General features: G+C 61.2%; 2 gene segments (V, D, J or C); both read right to left on the bottom strand.

The window, feature by feature from the left end:
- Positions 1-1,327: 1,327 nt before the first annotated feature.
- LOC120225777 lies at positions 1,328-7,995 on the bottom strand. The segment is given in 6 exon segments: positions 1,328-1,409; positions 1,701-1,925; positions 3,821-4,153; positions 4,293-4,622; positions 4,827-5,192; positions 7,968-7,995. Coding segments are annotated over 5 exon segments (1,254 nt in total).
- Positions 7,996-14,706: 6,711 nt separating this feature from the next.
- Positions 14,707-16,441, bottom strand: LOC120225778 (the record flags this gene model as incomplete). The annotated part of the segment is given in 4 exon segments: positions 14,707-15,159; positions 15,235-15,555; positions 15,653-15,976; positions 16,105-16,441. Coding segments are annotated over 4 exon segments (1,323 nt in total), but the record flags the coding sequence as incomplete, so codon positions are not given.
- Between the last annotated feature and the right edge of the window lie 367 nt (positions 16,442-16,808).

Here is a 16,808-nt window from a genome sequence, read left to right on the forward strand (position 1 = left end):
CAGCGACCAGGACCAGGGCAGAGTGATCAGGACCAGAGCTCAGTGACCAAGGCCAGGCTCAGTGACCAGGACAAGGCTCAGTGATCAGGATCAGGGCTCAGTGACCAGGGCCAGGCTCAGTGACCAGGGCCAAGGCTCAGTGACCAGGACCAGGGTTCAGTGATCAATACCAGGGCTCAGTGACCAGGACCAGGGCTCAGTGACCAGGACTAAAGCTCAGTGACCAGGACCAGGGCTCAGTGATCAGGACCATGGCTCAGTGACCAGGACCAGGGTTCAGTGATCAGGACCAGGCTCAGTGACTAGGACTAGGGCTCAGTGACCAGGACTAAGGCTCAGTGATCAGCACCAGGGCTCAGTGACCAGGACTAGGGCTCAGTGACCAGGGCCAGGCTCAGTCATCAGACCAGGGACCAGTGATCAGGAACAGGGTTCAGTGTTGAGGACCATGGATAAGTGATCAGAATAAAATAATCAGGACCAGAGCACAGTGATTAGATCAGGTCACAGTGACTAGGACCAGGGCTGAGTGATAAGAACCAGGGAGCAATGTCAGGACCAGGGCTCAGTGACTAGGGCCAGGCCCAATGATTGGGACTTGGGCTCAGTGGCCAGGACCATGGCTTAGTGATTAGAACCAAGGCTCAGTGACCACAATCAAGGCCCAGTGCCAGGACCAGGACCCAGTGACAAGGACCAGGACTCAGTTACAAGGACTAGGGGTCAGTGATCAGGACCAGAGCTCAGTGACCAGGACCAGGCCATAGTGACCAGGACTAGTGTCCAGTGATGAGGACCAGGGCTCAGTAATAAGGACCAAGGCCCACTGATCATAACCAGGGCTCAGTGAGCAGGACCAGGGCCCAGTGATCATAACCAGGTGTCAGTGACCAGGGCTAGGGCTCGGTGACCAGGATAAGGGCCCAGTGATCATAACCAGGGCTCAGTAACCAGGACCAGTTCACAGTGACCAAGACTAGGGCCCAGTGATGAGGACCAGTGCTCAGTGATCATGACCAGGTCTCAATGATCATGATTTGGGCTCAGTGACCATGACAAGGGCCCAATGATGAGGACCAGGGTGCAGGGTGCTGTTCTTGGGAGACGTCTTGCTTCTTACTGTCCTTGGTGAAGGACAGCTCTTGTCCTGTGCATGTGCCTTATGCAGGAGCAGATCAGGTGGGCTCTAGGTGAAGGGCCTTCACCCTGGGCCTTGAGGCAGGTGTCCCCTCTCCCAAGCCTCTGTCCCTCTCCTTTCCCTCCTCTCATTCAGAGTCTGAGAACCTTTGCCTTTGGGATCAGTTTATTGCACCAGCAAGGCCTGTGTGTGGGGGTGGGCGGGCAGCTTCTGAGCGGGGCTGAGCTCTGACATCCAGCTGGGCTTTCCGGAGGCTCCTCCAGACTCCTGCCTGCAAACACAGTGGGGTCAGGGTCCAGGGGAGTTCCTTGCCAATGCCCTGTCCCCACCCTGGCTTGCCCTCAAGGGAGACAGGTTGAATCCTGCAATGAGTTCAGGGGAAGCTAACTCCCAGATCCCGCTGGGGTACATTGAGGCCCTGACCCCAGGACTGCCCGTATCCTCAGGGTCTGTGAGGGGATCACCTCCCTGGGAGGCCAGCTCCCCCCTGAGGGTGGGGAATAGGCAGATGCCCTGGTGGCCGAGCACCCTGTCCCGTCAGCTCGCCGCTCTGCCTCCTCACCCCCGCCTGTGTGCCTGGCAGCTTCTGCTCAGTACTGGGGGCCCTCTCTGCTGTCGGCTGGGCCCCGCACGCTTGTCACAGTCAGCGCTGTGCTGTAGAAGAGACTCAGTAGGAAGAGCGTGAGCAGGGTGACCGTGGTGGGCCACAGGCTGGCTCCCGGGGCGTCTTCCTCCAGGTCCTCCTGCGGCACGTCCAGCACCAGCCAGGGAAGTGGCTCCTGGCAATCTGCAAGACACTGAGAGTCTGACAGACCCATGTCTGCACGGGTGGGGGTGAGCCCATGCCTGCCCCTCCCACACTCCTCGGGGTCGGGACAGTGGGGTGCCCTCTCTCAGGACGTGCTGCCTCAGGGAGGATGAGGCGACAGGTGCCAGGGAAGGGGCTGCGACCCCTGAGTTCTTTAGACACCTAAGGCCCCCCATCTCTGCTGCTGTAAATAGAGCTCAGGCCCAAGACCTCCTGGACCCCAGCCCTGTCTGTGTGCTCACCAGCCCTCAGCAAGCCCTGTGCTCTTGGCTTGGCCTTGGTCTGGGCCCTGGGTGGGGTCAGAGAGGACCAGGCAGGCCACCCTGAGGTGCTCCGGAGTTAGACAGAGCTCTGGGTCTGCGGCGACTGGGTGGGCACGCTGCCTTCCCAGGGGGTGTGGCTAATGAACGACAAGGAGTTGAGGGAGGCCCCGGTGAAGACCATCAGCAGGGGCTGTCTTCAGGGTCTCAGGGCACATGGGATTTGGACCTGCTTGCCACACGCCGACACAGCCAATCATCCACCCTTCCGTCCGTCGGTCCATCCCTCTCCTTCCTCCTACCCATCCACCTGTCTGTCCACCCTTCCATCCACCACATGTCCTGTGTTGTGTCTGCCTGTCTGCCTGCTGTCCCCCTCATCTATTCACTCTTCCTCTCCCTCATCTCTTTAGGAAGCTCTTTCTCTGGACCAGGCACTGGCTGTCTTGGTGGCCGGACCTTTGAGAGGGGAGCAGTGGCCGTGTAGGCAGGGCCCCCAGATCACTTTGGCTCTGGGAGTAGTGGGAGGAAGCCGAAGCCAGGTCCCCTGGGGAAGCCCCGGAGGTGTGTGAGACGAGAGCAAGGGCCCCGCTGCCCCCTTGTGGGAGCTGTACCGCCAGGTGTCCCACAGTGGCCACGGGACTGCCTCCCGCAGCTGCAGAGGGGCCCTGGGGGGAGCCGTCCCTCCTCAGCCCTCCGCAGCCCGTCCCTGCCCTACCCATACTTGGGCTGAGGAAGGGATGGGAGATCTGAGTCTGGGGGCAGGCAGGGGGCAGGGGCTGCCTGGGAGGGTCTGTGGAATTGGGCCCTGAGCTGTGCCCGGGGAGCACATGGGGAAGATGGGGAATCTTGGGCAGGGACCCCCCTTGCCTCCCTGGAGCCTGGTCTGGGCTGTGAGCTTCCTGCTCCTGGACGTGTGTGCGTGAGTGTGAGCATGAGTGTGAGCGTGAGCATGGGGGAGACTGTGTGTATGTGTGTGCTGCATGCAGAGCCGTCTGCTGCAGGGCGGCTCTCTCGCGGTGTGTGTCAGTGGGGCTGTCCCACAACTGTGTGCGCGTCACCACCCGCGGTGTCTCCCCTCATCCCTGCCGTGGCCCCTGATGGTGACACCAGCCTCCTCACTGGCCACCTGCTCCCCTGGTCCCTCACGGCCTCTCTCTGGTCCCTCACGGCTGCCCCTAGAGGCATTTTCTGAGATCCAAATGACCACGTCACCTGCCCACTGAGGACTTCCGTGGTCCCTGCTGCTCGGGACCCACTGGGCTGTGCCCACCTCGCTGACTGTCGACCTCGGGTTTGGCTCCCAGCTTGCTTTGCTGTGCTCCACGTGCAGACGCACACACACGCACACGCACACACGCACACACAGATGTGCAGGCCGAGCAAGGAAAGTGAGGCCCGAAAGAGTCATGGCAGCAGGAGCTCCCCCTTCCGTGGGCCCTGCCCCTGCCTCGGCCGCAGACCCGGATATGGACAGACAGGCAGCCTGAGGGAAGCGCGGGGCTGCTTTGGGCCAGTACGGAGTTTATTCAGGGAGGGGCGGGTGGGCAGTTCAGTAGCAGACGCCTTCCACATCCGACATGACCACAGACACGTTGACGTGGGTGGGTTTACCCGCCAGGCGGTCGATGGTCTTCTGGGTGAAGGCCAGGGGCAGGGCCTCGTGACCCACCATGCAGGAGAACTTCTCCCCCTGCTTCCAGTCCTCGGCCGACACCCGCAGCACGCTGGTGGCCGCGAAGGTGGGGACGCTCTGGCCAGGCTCCTGCAGGGGCCCCCAGGTCAGGTACTTCTCGCGGGACAGCTCCTGGGACCCTTGCAGCCACCGCACCAGCACGTCCTTGGGGCTGAAGCCCCGCACGAGGCACGTCAGCGACACCAGCTCATTGAGGGCCAGCTCCTCCGACGGCGGCGGCAGCAGGTGGACCTGGGGCCGGAAAGTGTTCCCTGGAGGGCAGAGAGCCGGGTTAGGGGTCTGGGCACCCCATGCCTCAGTGTCCTCTAGTAAAATGTGGGTTAGGGGCTCAAGGAGGAGGCAGGCCGAGGAGTTGCCTAGCAACACCTCACGGTCAGGGTCTGGGCCCACCTGAGTCTTTCTTGATGGTGGCAGTTTTTGGTTCCTTGATCTTGGGGTGGGTGGCGGTACAGGAGAAGGTCTCCCCACTGTTCCACGGCTCAGCGCAGCCTGGAAGGACACTGGACACACTGTAGCAGCCGCACGAGTCACGCTCCGGGGGCTTCTGGATGGCCTCCTTCCCACCCGAGGGCGTCCAGGAGAAGACGGCACCCTCGGACTTTATCAGGCCGCTCAGTGTGCACGTGAGGCTGGCGTTGGAACCCAGAAGCAGGTCCTCGAGGGCGGGCTTGTGTAGTGTCAGCTGGGGCTGGCAGCACGTGGGGCAATACGGGGGGTCAACTATAATTGAGGGAACAGCCAAGCAGGTCAGTGAGCCACTCTGCCCGCCTCCCCTCCCCCTCCCTCCAGCTCCTTCCCCTGGGCCCATCTTGGCCACTCACTAGGGTCCCAGCCTGGCAGCCCACTCTCGTCCAAAGGGAGTTCCCGGTGGTGGGTCAGAGTGAGAATGTGGAGGCCCCCGCCCCGCCCCAGCCTGCCCTCTACCTTCGCAGGGCACAGACACGGGCTTGCTGGCGACGGAATCGTGCTCCACGCGGCATTCTATGGATGTGCCCTTAGGGCACTCGTTGGCTGGCAGCGTCAGCTGGCTGCTCATGGTGTACAGGTTCCCAGAAGCAGACTTCACTGCGGGGAAGTTCGTGATGGATGCACCGACCTTGCTGGGGCTCCAAGTCACTGTCACGGGCTCAGCTGGGAAGAATCCCTGGACTAGGCAGGCGATGACCACTTTCTCCGCTACGTCACTGCTCCTGAGGCTCAGTGGGAAGACTTGGGGGCTGGTTTTGGACTCTGCAACACAGGACGCTCTGTGAGGGGGGGGACCCGTGCTGCCCGGACCTGCGACACAGCCTCACAGGCCCAGGATGAAGCCCGTTTCCCCTTTACCCTGGAGGAACATGGCACAGACAGGGTTAGTGACGGCCCCAAGGTCCTTCAGCTCATGTGCCCTGGACCCGGTGTCTGAGCCGGATGCCTGGGCCCACTTGCCCTGTTTCTGAACATGCTTGTCAGGGTTCTAGCATGAGGGCCTGGACACGTGCCTGTGAGAAGGCCTCTGGTGCAGGCCACTCCCAGACAGGGTCTGTGGTTATTGAGCATGGCCCTCTCACTCCCTGGCTGAGTCCGCAGTGGGCACAGGCGTGCTCTCTGCTGGGCTGCGGGGATCACGAGACGTGGGCCCAGAGCGGGGGCCCAGGCCAGGCCAGAGCAGTCCCGGCTTGAAGTGAGTCTGCCCTGGGGCTGTTGGCTGTGCAAGAGGCAGCACAGGGCAAGAGACGAGGTCTCTTCCTCAGGGACCCCCTCCCACTAACCAGCCGGGGTCCCCATCCAACCACCCACCCCCAGCCTCCAGATCAGTGACAGTCGACCTCTGTGGTCCAAGAGGTCTTGGAGGTCAGAGGCTTAATGGCAATTCAGTCCTGGAGTGTCCTTGCTGGAACAGGGAACACAGGCATGGTGCCCTCTGTGCAGGCCTGGTGAGGGGACCCGGCACCATGGCTGCAACGGAAGTAGCATGGCCTTCGTGCACCAGAAGAACACAGGGGCCACTGGGCTGAAGCCCAGACCTCTGGGGGCTGACACAGACCCAAACTACTCCTTCCCATGCACCCCAGCCCAGCTCAGCTCAGTCCAGCTCAGCCCAGGTGAGCCCAGCTCAGCTCAGCTCAACCCAGCCAAGTCCAGTCCAGATCAACCCTGCTCAGCCCAGTTCACCCCAGCTCAGCCCAGTTCAGCTCAGCTCAGTTCAGCTCAGCTCAGCCCAGCTCAGCCCAATTCAACCCAGCTCAGCTCAGCTCAACCCAGCCAAGTCCAGTCCAACTCAAACCTGCTCAGCCCAGTTCAGCACAGCTCAGCCCAGCTCAGCTCAGCCCAGCTCAGCCCAATTCAACCCAGCTCAGCTCAGCTCAACCCAGCCAAGTCCAGTCCAACTCAAACCTGCTCAGCCCAGTTCAGCACAGCTCAGCCCAGCTCAGCTCAGCCCAGCTCAGCCCAATTCAACCCAGCTCAGCTCAGCTCAACCCAGCCAAGTCCAGTCCAACTCAAACCTGCTCAGCCCAGTTCAGCCCAGCTCAGCTCAGCCCTGCTCAGCCCAGTTCAGCCCAGCTCAGCCCAGTTCAGCTCAGCCCAGCTCAGCCCAGTTCAGCCCAGTTCAGCACAGCTCAGGCCAGCTCAGCCCAGCTCAGTTCAGCTCAGCCCACCTCAGCCCAGTTCAACCCAGCTCAGCTCAGCTCAACCCAGCCAAGTCCAGTCCAACTCAAACCTGCTCAGCCCAGTTCAGCCCAGCTCAGCTCAGGCCAGCTCAGGCCAGCTCAGCCCAGTTCAGCACAGCTCAGCCCAGCTCCGCTCAGCCCAGCTCAGCTCAATTCAACCCAGCTCAGCTCAGCTCAACCCAGCCAAGTCCAGACCAACTCAAACCTGCTCAGCCCAGTTCAGCGCAGCTCAGCCCAGTTCAGCTCAGCCCAGCTCAGCCCAGCTCAACCCTGCTCAGCCCAGTTCAGCCCAGCTCAGGACAGCTAAGCCCAGCCCAGCTCAGCCCATTTCAACCCAGCTCAGCTCAGCTCAACCCAGCCAAGTCCAGTCCAACTCAAACCTGCTCAGGCCAGTTCAGCTCAGGCCAGCTCAGCCCAGCTCAGCTCAACCCTGCTCAGCCCAGTTCAGCCCAGCTCAGCCCAGCTCAGCTCAGCTCAGATCAACCCAGCTCAGCCCAGCTAAGCCCAGCTCAACCCAGTTCAGCCAAGCTTAATTCAGCTCAGGTCAACTCAGCTTAACCCAGCTCAGCCCTGTTCGGCCCAGCTCTGCTCAACCCAGCCCAGCTCAGCCCAGTTCAGCCAAGCTCAGCTCAGCTCAGCTCAGCCCAGCTCAACCCAGTTCAATCCAGCCCAGCTCAGTTCAGCCCAGCTCAGCCCAGCTCAGTCAGCTCAGCTCAACCCAGCTCAACTCAGCTTAACCCAGCTCAGCCCAGTTCAGCCCAGCTCCGCTCAACCCAGCCCAGCTCAGCCCAGTTCAGCCAAGCTCAGCTCAGCCCAGCTCAACTCAGCTCAGCTCAGCTCAGTCCAGCCCAGCTCAGTTCAGCCCAGTTCAGCCCAGCTCAGTCAGCTCAGCTCAACCCAGTTCCGCTCAGCTCCGCTCAACCCAGCCCAGCTCAGCCCAGCTCAGCCCAGCACAGCTCAGCCCAGCTCACAGTCGCCTAGCTAACTGTGTCTGTGACAGCTCGGCTCTGTGATCTGGGGCGTCCTGCCCATCCTCGTTTCTCCATCTGCTCTCCGTCCTCTAGGGCATAGGAGCGTTCAGGGTGGGCTGACTGAAGAGATGAGGCCTGAACCACACCTTGACCCACCTGCTCAAGTCTGCTGGGGGGTCTATTGCATCTGAGAGGCTCAGGCCTCCCTTGGCCAGGTGGCCCAGGGCTCTACGTCCATCTGTCTGCCTCCCAAGAGGACTGGAGTTGAGGAGGGACTCGGGCTCTGCAGTCCTACCTGATGGCCGCAGGCTCTCAGCAGGCCCTGTCCTGCTCTGGGTCATCCGCTGCTGTCAGCCGGCTGAGGCTGTGAGGGGTGGGCTGGGAGGGCCTGCTTGCCTGTGTCTGGCCCACAGATGGGGTCACTTGCCCACTTCCTGTCCCACCAGTGGTGGCTGCTCGCCTCCACGTCATGTCTGGGCTGTGGTCTGGCTGTGGCGGGGCCAGGTGTGTGTGGCCTGGCCTGTACGACCCCCAGGAGGCTGACTCTTGCCTGAGGTCATGTGGGTGCAAAGGCAGGTGCCCTGCTGGGGGTAATGGCTCCATGTGGCTGGTTGAGGCCTGAGAGGCAAGGGAGCAAAGGCTGGAATAGACAGTCAGGGCTCAGGGACACTGGGGTAGAGACAGTCTCAGAGGTGGAGATGGAGTGAAGGGCTGCAGGGGTGGGGCCTGGAGGGACAGGGCTTGACCAGAGTGACCCCTGGCGAGCCAGGGGAGGGGGAGGGTGAAGAGCCACTCCAGCCTGGCTGGGATCAGTGGCCGCCCTTCCTCGGCCAGTCCCTTGATCAGCTGGGGCCCAGGGTATGGCTGAGGTGAAGGCATGGGGGCTGTCCCTGTCTGGGAGCTTGGAGCCCAGGGGGCAGGGCCAGCCTCTGCCCCACCCTCCGGAGACAGAGCTCTCCCACCGGCTGCCCGAGCTCCTAGGTTGTCTGCTCCCATGCACCCTGCCTGGCCCTCCCTGGTGCAGATCAGGCCCAGCTTGTGTCTGTGCCCATTTGATCATTCACTTCTTCATGCACAGAAGGTTCTGGAGCCACACACAGGAAGTGATGGCCCCCTTCCATGAAGGATGCCACCAGGGGGAGTGGCAGCAAGCCTCAGGCTCGATGGAGGTGTCTGCCAGTGCTTTTCTCCTGGGGGGCTCTGACGGCCCAAGGAAGGGGGGTCAGGGCAAGCCAGGAGGCAGAGGAGAGATGGGTGCAGCGAGGGGAGCCCAGGATGGCACAGACACACCATGGCCTGGCTCAAGGGAACTCCGGGGGTTTTGTTATAAACCCCAGGAGCCCCCCCAGCATCTGAGAGTCCGAAGCACTGGGGTTCCTCCCAGAAGCAGCCTGTGCCCCAGAGAGCAGGGGGAGTGAGAGACGGGTCAGGCAGACTCAGTAGGCCACCTTCTCCCTCAGCCCCCTTGTGCCCCAGCTTGGGCACTCACACGTGGGCACCATGGGCACATATAGCCTGGGACACAGGGCAGAAGAGGTGTCACTGGACCCGACATGTGATATCAGGGTCCTGTCCAACCTGGTCGCTGCTGTGGGTGAAAGGACCTGGACTTAGGAAAGAGGTCTGAAGTGCGCTCAGTCAAGACTGACTGAGCACCTTCCGTGTGTCGGGGGCTGTGCCCAGCGTGAGGGTCCTGTTGGGGGTGGAAAGAGCCAGGGAGTCTTTCCTGGGCTTTTCTTAAAGGAGAAGGGCCTTCTGCTTGGCTGAGTCCTGCTGGCTGGGGGTCCAGGTGTCCTGCGGCTGCTGTGACCAAGGACCACGGACTGAGGGTCTTCAAACAACGGAAATTTACTCTCCCAGCTCTGGAGATCTAGGCGGGGTCCTCCCTGCCTCTTCCAGCCCCTGGGGCCCCAAGCACCCCTGGGGCTGGGGCTGTGTCTCTTCGGTCTCTGCTTCTGTCTTCACGTGGCTTCTCTGCGTCTGGTCTCTCGTCTTCTCCCACCTGCCACCAGGTTTAGGGCCTGGACAATCTCATCTTAAGGCGTTTAATCACATCTGCAAAGGCCCTTTTCCCAAATAAAGTCACATTCACAGATTCCAGGGATTAGGCCGTGGGCATAGCTTTTGGGGGCCACCGTTCAGCCTTCTGTGGTGGGTTTGTAAGAAAAGAAAAGGAGGGACAGAGGGGGCCCTGAGAAGGCAGCCTCTTAATGATGGGACTGTCCTCCCCCGCCCTGCTCTCAGCCTGTGCTCCCAGTGAGACAGGCCTCTGCTGGCCCCTCCTGACGGATGACCAGCACCCTGTTCTCCCAAGCTTGAGGGGCACACATTCCGCCCGTGAGCATCGATGTCTGGCTCCCAGGGGGCCCATGTGAGCCGAGCCCTTGTCCTCGGTCTTGGGTCCATGGGGCGGGGCTCACGATCTGGGGCACAAGTCAGGGACAGAGGACACTCAGCTCTGCCGTCAGGGGGCCTCCAGCCCAGGAAATGGGAGGAAGGACCTAGGCTGTGGGCTGTGAGAAACTTGCATGTGAGGGTGGGTCTTGTCGGTGCAAAATAACAAAACTAAAAAATTTTACTCTATCTATAGATCTATCTATCTATCTATCTGTCTATCTATCTATCAGTCTATCTATCATCAGTCTGTCTCTCAGTCTATCTATCAGTCTGTCTGTCAGTCTGTCTATCCATCTATCAGTCTATCTATCTATCTATCTATCTATCTATCTATCTATCTATCTATCATCTATCTGTCTATCTATAATTTTGCATGATATCCAGGTTCCATGGCCTCAGTATTTCCCCCCACACTTGGTGTGCCCATGCCCTGGAACCCATATAGAAAATACAGGACACGTTCCACCCTGCACCCCTTTTGTACAATTTTAGAGAAAAAGGAGAAAGGATTTACTGGAGCTCAAGTGAGGCAGCTTCTGGGACCCACACTCGCTCAGGAAGCAACCTTTAGTGTGGGGGTTTCTCACATGAAGGATTATAGATCTTCATGATGAAGAACATTCTAGAAAGTCACAGACTCATGTCCTGTTTTCTTCAGGCTCCAACCTTATGGGAGCTCAGGGCAGAGAAGGAGCTTCTGCTGGGAAGTCTGGTCAGGTCGTTCTGGACTTTGCCACAGTAGGGCCTTCCTGGGAGCTCAGGAAGAGCTTAAAGCTGAATACCTCCTGTATTTTTATCAGTGTGGGGCCTGGTCTCCTGGGATTGTGTGTGTCTGCATGTGAGTGTGCAGTGGGCTGTGGTGTGGCCTTGTCCCATCCCACCTCCCACCCTGCCTGGCTTCCTTGACGTTCCGTTTAGACCACATCCTCTGTGTCTCCAAACGCATGTCAGAGCTGCCCAGTCCTGGGCTTTCTGCCCACAGGCTGCGCACTTGCTGTTACTCATTTCCATTCCTCGTCTGTGTCGGAGCCTGTGTGACATGGGACAGGGAGGGGAGGCTCTCTGTGGAAGGCCAGCTCCACGAGTAGAATCTCCTTTCCAGAGGGTCTGGGCATTTGTGCGCTGGGAACGCAGCCATGGCTCTGAGCACTGGTCCTAACAAATCACACGTCCTCAGACAGGCCTGAGAGGGCTGCCCCTCCCTGGCTTCCTCCTCAGTGTGACTTTTGTAGTTAGTGAAATATCTTCTTATTATTGGCTATTTGGTTTTTCCTTTCTCTGAAGAACCCACTGCTCACTGTTTCCTTCATTGGTTCCTGAACACTCTTTGTATGTGAAGGAATCCTACTTTTCATTGTGTGTGTTCACATGTTCTCCCCCAATTTCCAGTGGACTTTGTAGAGACCCTTCTGGGAAAGTCTCTCCACCCAGGAAACTACCACTTTATTCTGAAGAGGGGACACAGATTCATGCCCACCACTGTCCTTGGCCAGCTGGCTGTCTCACTGGCATCTTGGCTCCTGCCTTCCAGGCTCATCAGGTTTCTCCTTGAAGATGGCTGTGGCCAGCCCCAGACAGCTCTTGTTTGCTTTTGTGTCTCGCTCAACGTATTGGGACATCCAGGCTGGCTGGTGGATGGGGGCCAAGGATTGGCCTGTGTGTGCTCAGTGGGTGGACAGACAGGGTGGGTGACTGGTGGTCGCTGGAAGCTGATGCCGGCCCTGACCTAGGTGGTTGTGCTGCTGTGTTCCTGTGGCCTCCTGCACGGGCTGTAGAGGCAGCTGCTTCGGGTCTGCCTCTGGGAGCCCATTGTGTTCACTTCATGGGAAGGGGTGTGAGTCTGGAGAGCAGCAGAGCGGATGTGATGGGCACCGAGCTGGGGTGTCTGGGGGCATCAGAGGGACTCTTGCAGGGAGCGCCTGGCTGGTCCCCTGCGTCTTCAAGCCCAGAACTAACCACTGCCCCTTCCCTCTGGCCCCTTGTCCACATCCTTGGGGGGACCTGCCTTCCACCACCCCAGCAGGATGGCACGGACCACTCCCAAAATGTGCTCAGGTGACGGATTTGTAAGAAGGCACTTTAATAAGAAACTCAAAATGAAGGAAACGGGGCAAGAGTGTCGCCAAGCCAGGAGCCCCCGGTCACAGGAGGCTAGGGGTGGATGGGTTGGGAGGGGCTGGCCCAGGTGGGCCCCTGGGCAGCTCCTGCTGTGAGACCCTCCTCCCACTGGGAGCCCTGCCCATAGCCCTGCATTCTGCAGGTGCGGGTGCTGCAAGTGGACTTGGGGAAGGCTGGGCAGAGGGGCAAGGCCCGTGGACCTGGTGGCACAGAGGTCAGGCTGAGTCTGGGCTTGGCTCTTAGTCCTTTTTTGGCTCGGGACTCGGGTGGGCGGGGCCATGGACTTCCCCCTCAGCGTGCTTTGGGGGTTGTTCACTGAGAACAGGAGTGGCCCCTGACCCCAGGTCACTTTTTGGGACCGATGCTCTTCTGCGGCTTGTCCCTAAGTGGGGAGGGTAGGGGTTGTGATTGACAGGTCCCATCGGTGCCTTGGACCTTGGAGCTGACCTAGAACTTTCTGGATGCCTGTGTGGTAGTGGTTGGGTCTTGGGCTCTGGCTCCTCTGGGGGTTTGTGTGCTGTGCTTCCCCCCACCCCCCAGGGCAGGCAGACTGCTTCAGACACGGGGCGAGGAGGGGGGAAGGGGGAGGGGAGGGGGAAGCGCGGCCTCGCTGCTCTGGCTCCTGGCTACTCCACCGGCCGCATGATGTTTGCGTAGTCCTGGAAGGTCTGCGGCTTCTGCAGGACAGTGGCGAGTACCGACTTCACCTGGGGGAGGGCGCACGTGAGGACAGCTGCCCCCCCCGCCCCACCTCGCCCCAGGGACCTCTGTGCTCCCACCTTGAAGAGGGTGGTGGCAGCCCCGTAGCTCACGCTGAGCAGAAACAGGGTGATGAAGACCAGCAGGCTGGTCCACAGCTCGTCCAGCTCGTCGCTCTCAGCCGCGTCCGCACACAGGTCCTGGAGTTCCAGCTCTGCAGGCACCGGCCAGTCAGCCCTCCCTGCCCCACGTCCGCATGTGCCAGGGGCCATGGCGGGCCCAACCCCCCGAGGAGGTAGACACAAGACGCCCTGGCCTCCGCAGCCCTGCTGGTGGCTGGAGGGCAGACGGCCTTGTCCAGCCTGCTCTGCAGCTGCCCCTCGGGGGCCCGGGGGCCAAAGCCCCCCAAGTTGGCCAGTGGCTGTGTGGGAGTGACTGGCCCTCTCTTGACCCCCACCCCCAGCTGCTTTGCTGCCCACTGCATGGCCTATGGCCCCCCGGCCTGGCATCCCCAGGCCCGTCCCCACTGAGCTTTACCGATGTTGGCCCACGAGGACCTCTCTGAACTGTGCATGGACGGCCGCCCGCCCTGAGCCCTGAGGGGTCTGAGCTCTGTAGCCCAGCTCACAGGACCTGGGGTAGCCCCGGGAGTCAACGAAGCTGGTGCTCTGAGGGGCTGGCTGGGCACTGGGGACCTTGCTTAGGCCTGAGATGCCCGGGGCTGCTACCTGGCCCTACACTGGGCTCCCCTCGGTCCCCAGTCTCCTGGCCCCTCCTGCCCTGGCCCCACTCTCCCTGCACGGCTGGGCTCCCACTCTGCAGAGTGAGGCTGTTGTGCACGGCCCTCGGGCTCCCCGTGCACTGCACAAGCTAGTGTGGGCTTGTGTCCACAACGTGTGGGCCAGATGGGTACGGTGGGTACTTGTGTGTGTGTGTGAGCATGACGGGAGCAGGGGGTCCAGGGCTGTACGGGCTTGGACCTTGGCTCTGACCTCCGCGGCCTCTAGCCCTGGGATGGGGCCAGCAGCCTGTTCCGGGGCATGGCCCAGTGGGAGCCGAGGACACAGCCCACACTGTAGGTGTGTGTGTGTCCTTGTGTGTGCATGTGTGCGTGTGTGTGTTCATCCGGGGGTGCAGCTGATGGAGGGGCTGGACTGAGGAGGCCCGGGCCATGAGGGGAGTTTGGGGTGGGAGGGCTCTCCATGTCCATGTTGGATCCAGTGGTCCAGGTGTGACAGGGAGGCAGGGCTTGGGTACAACCCGGGTGAGAGGGCATGCCGTGGGAGGCCACGTGTGAGCATGCGGGACGTCCGCCACGTGGGGTGCCTGTGGTTGGTGGTGATGGTGGAGCTGCCGTGGACTTGCTGTGAGGCTCGCGCAAATGTGCATGTGAGGGCTGGGTGGGTGCATCCCCAGCGTCGATCCAGGATGGAGTGAGGCTGAGCGGTAACATGGGGCACTGGGCATTGATCCTGGCCTGCTGTGACTGTGTGTGTAAGTAGGACGGGGCGGTTAGAGGCCGGGTGTGTGAGCAGGCTGGGTACGGGTCCTCCTGTGTGAGGGAGGTGGCGGTGAAGGGGCCTTCGGGGGTTTCTGTGTGTAGGTACCTGAGTGGGAGTCTGACTTGGCCCGTTTCTCCATCAAAGGGCCTGTGTATGTGCAGCTGGCCTGGGGATCCAGGGGCTTGTCTGTGTCCAGAGGGGCAGGCAGGAGGCTGGGGGTGGAGGCTGAGGCCTCTGTGGCCTCCAGCAGAGGGAGGGGCCATGGGCTCACTGAGGGTCTGTGGTCCCTCCCCTGAGACCACCCTGTGGCTTTTGGGACCCTTTATGGAGTAGGACCCATAGTGGCGGGGAGGGGCCGTGGCATGGATGATGATGGTGGACAGAGCACCGCCTCCTGCCCCCTCTCCTAGGGGTCCCTTCCTCCTGCAGCCCCGCTCACCCCCAAGAATGGGTGCGCTCAGGCCTCTGAGCAGGCACTGCGGTGTTTATTGACAATGACAGACAGAAGATCCAGCTGGCCCCTCCCCCGCGCCAGGAGGGTGGAGCTCTGGGGGGAGGGGTATGCAGGAGGATGGGCATCATTTACCAGGGTTTTCAGACACGGATTTCTTGATCATCCTAGAGCCGGGCAGCGCCTCGTGCACCACTTGGCAGGTGAACACATTCCTCTGCTCCCAGTCTGCCCGGCTAACCTCAAGGCGGCTGAAGACAAAGAAGGCAGGGCTGGGGCCGGTGGCCTTGTGGGGCCACGTGGTGGCCTGCTGTTCTGCCCCAACGGGGCTATCGTTTCGAAGCCATTGCACTGAGATGTCCGGGGGGAAGAAGTTCTGAATCAGGCACGTGAGGGTGACTTTGTCCTTGGCCTCCGGCTCCCCCTTGGGCGGCAGGAACACGTACACCTCCGGGGGGACACGCCGGCCTGCGGACAGAGGCGGAGTCAGCCCAGGCTGCAGCACAGGGGCCCCGCCCGCCTCCCCAGGCCTGCGTGGCTCACCGGGGGCTTTGGCGATGGAGCGCACGATGTCCTTGGGCAGGTCCGGGTGGGTCACCTTGCACTGGTAGGTCTCCCCCTCAACCCAGTCAGTGGCGTCCACCGGCAGGGTCGAAGTGACGGTGATTGTCCCGTTGTACTGAGTCTTATTGACCAGTGAGTCTGGGTGCACGGGTTCCCCGCTCTCCCGAGACCAGGTCAGGGTCATGCCCTTCATGCTGGCCAGGTCCACCACCAGGCAGGTGATCTTGGGCGACTTGTGGACGTACAGGTCAAGAGGGCTGGGCGGGCTCAGGTAGGTGCTCACGCCTCGGGGCTCAGACTCTGCGGCGGGGGGGGGGTTGGTGCGTGGGAGGGTGTGGCTCAGGCCTCCTCTCTGAGCCCCTGTGTCTGGGTGTTGGAGGGGATGGGGGAGCCATACCTGTGCACTTGCGAGCATTGTCCTCAAAGATGAAGCCTTGGTAGGTGACCTGGCAGGTGTAGGTCTTCTGGGACACCCACTCGCCCTGCGTGATGTTGAGCTCGCTGTGGGTGGAGGTCACCTTGCCCTCCTGTTTGCCAGGGTCAATGTGTGAGAACCTGTCTGTGGCCTTCTGCCCATCCACCAGCCAGGTGACCTCCATGTCACCAGGGACATAGCCGGAGATGAGGCACAGGAGCTGGATGGTGTGGCTGGTGTCACCGGAGGGGTTGCACGAGGAGTGGAAGAGCTTCACGGTGGGTGGAATGAAGTTCATGGCACAAGCTAGGGGTGAAGGTGGCAGTGTGGCATCAGCACCCCCTGAGCCCATGGCACCTGCATGCCAGCTCAAGTCCCCCCTGCTCCTGCTCCCACCCAGCCTGCCCCCTTCCTCCAGCCCGACCCTGGCACACCGCTGAAGGTCTTGTTGATGGTGGTGGACTCAGCGTGAGCCACACTGCAGGTGAACTTCTGTTTGGCCCACTTGCCCCAGACGGTCACGTGGCTGCTGGTGGTGTAGAGGCCAGAGGTCTGGAGGGTGGCGGGGAGGGTCACGACGCTCTTGTTTAGGGACCCTGCGTCCCAGGTCACAGTCACTGGCATCGGGAAGTAGCTGGTGACCAGGCACCCCAGTGTCATAGACACAGCACTGGTGATGGTGTCCTTGCAGCAGGTGGCCAAGGGGAAGACAGTGGGGGCCTGGATGGAGACTGTGGGGACAGAGGCAGTGTCAGTGCCAGCTTGCAGAGCCTGAGGGAGAAGTGTGGGGCAGAGGTGGGGGGGTCGGGTGGAGGGCACTGGGACCCCTCCAGCCTTAGGGGATAGATGCTCATTTTGGACTCTTGTTCTCTAAGTCTGCTAGGAATGCCCTCCCATGAACCCCTGTGTCCCCGCCAGAAGCAGGGGCGTCCTTACCCTTTTCCAGGACACCCTGCCTGCAGCCCTGAGTGGAAGGAATGTGGGGTTCTTGGAAAGTAGAGTTGTCTGACTCGTCTCCTGACCTGTGGAGGCTCCAGGGAGCCTGACTACTGGCCCCATTCATAGCAGAGCCCAGATCAGTCCTCTCCACTCCCCCAGGTGGTGACTCCTCCCTGGAGCCCAGACCCCAGCTCATTCT

This window comes from Hyaena hyaena, unplaced genomic scaffold, assembly GCF_003009895.1.
Source record: "Hyaena hyaena isolate Hyena2069 unplaced genomic scaffold, ASM300989v1 scaffold_1514, whole genome shotgun sequence".
Classification (NCBI taxonomy): Eukaryota; Metazoa; Chordata; class Mammalia; order Carnivora; family Hyaenidae; genus Hyaena; species Hyaena hyaena.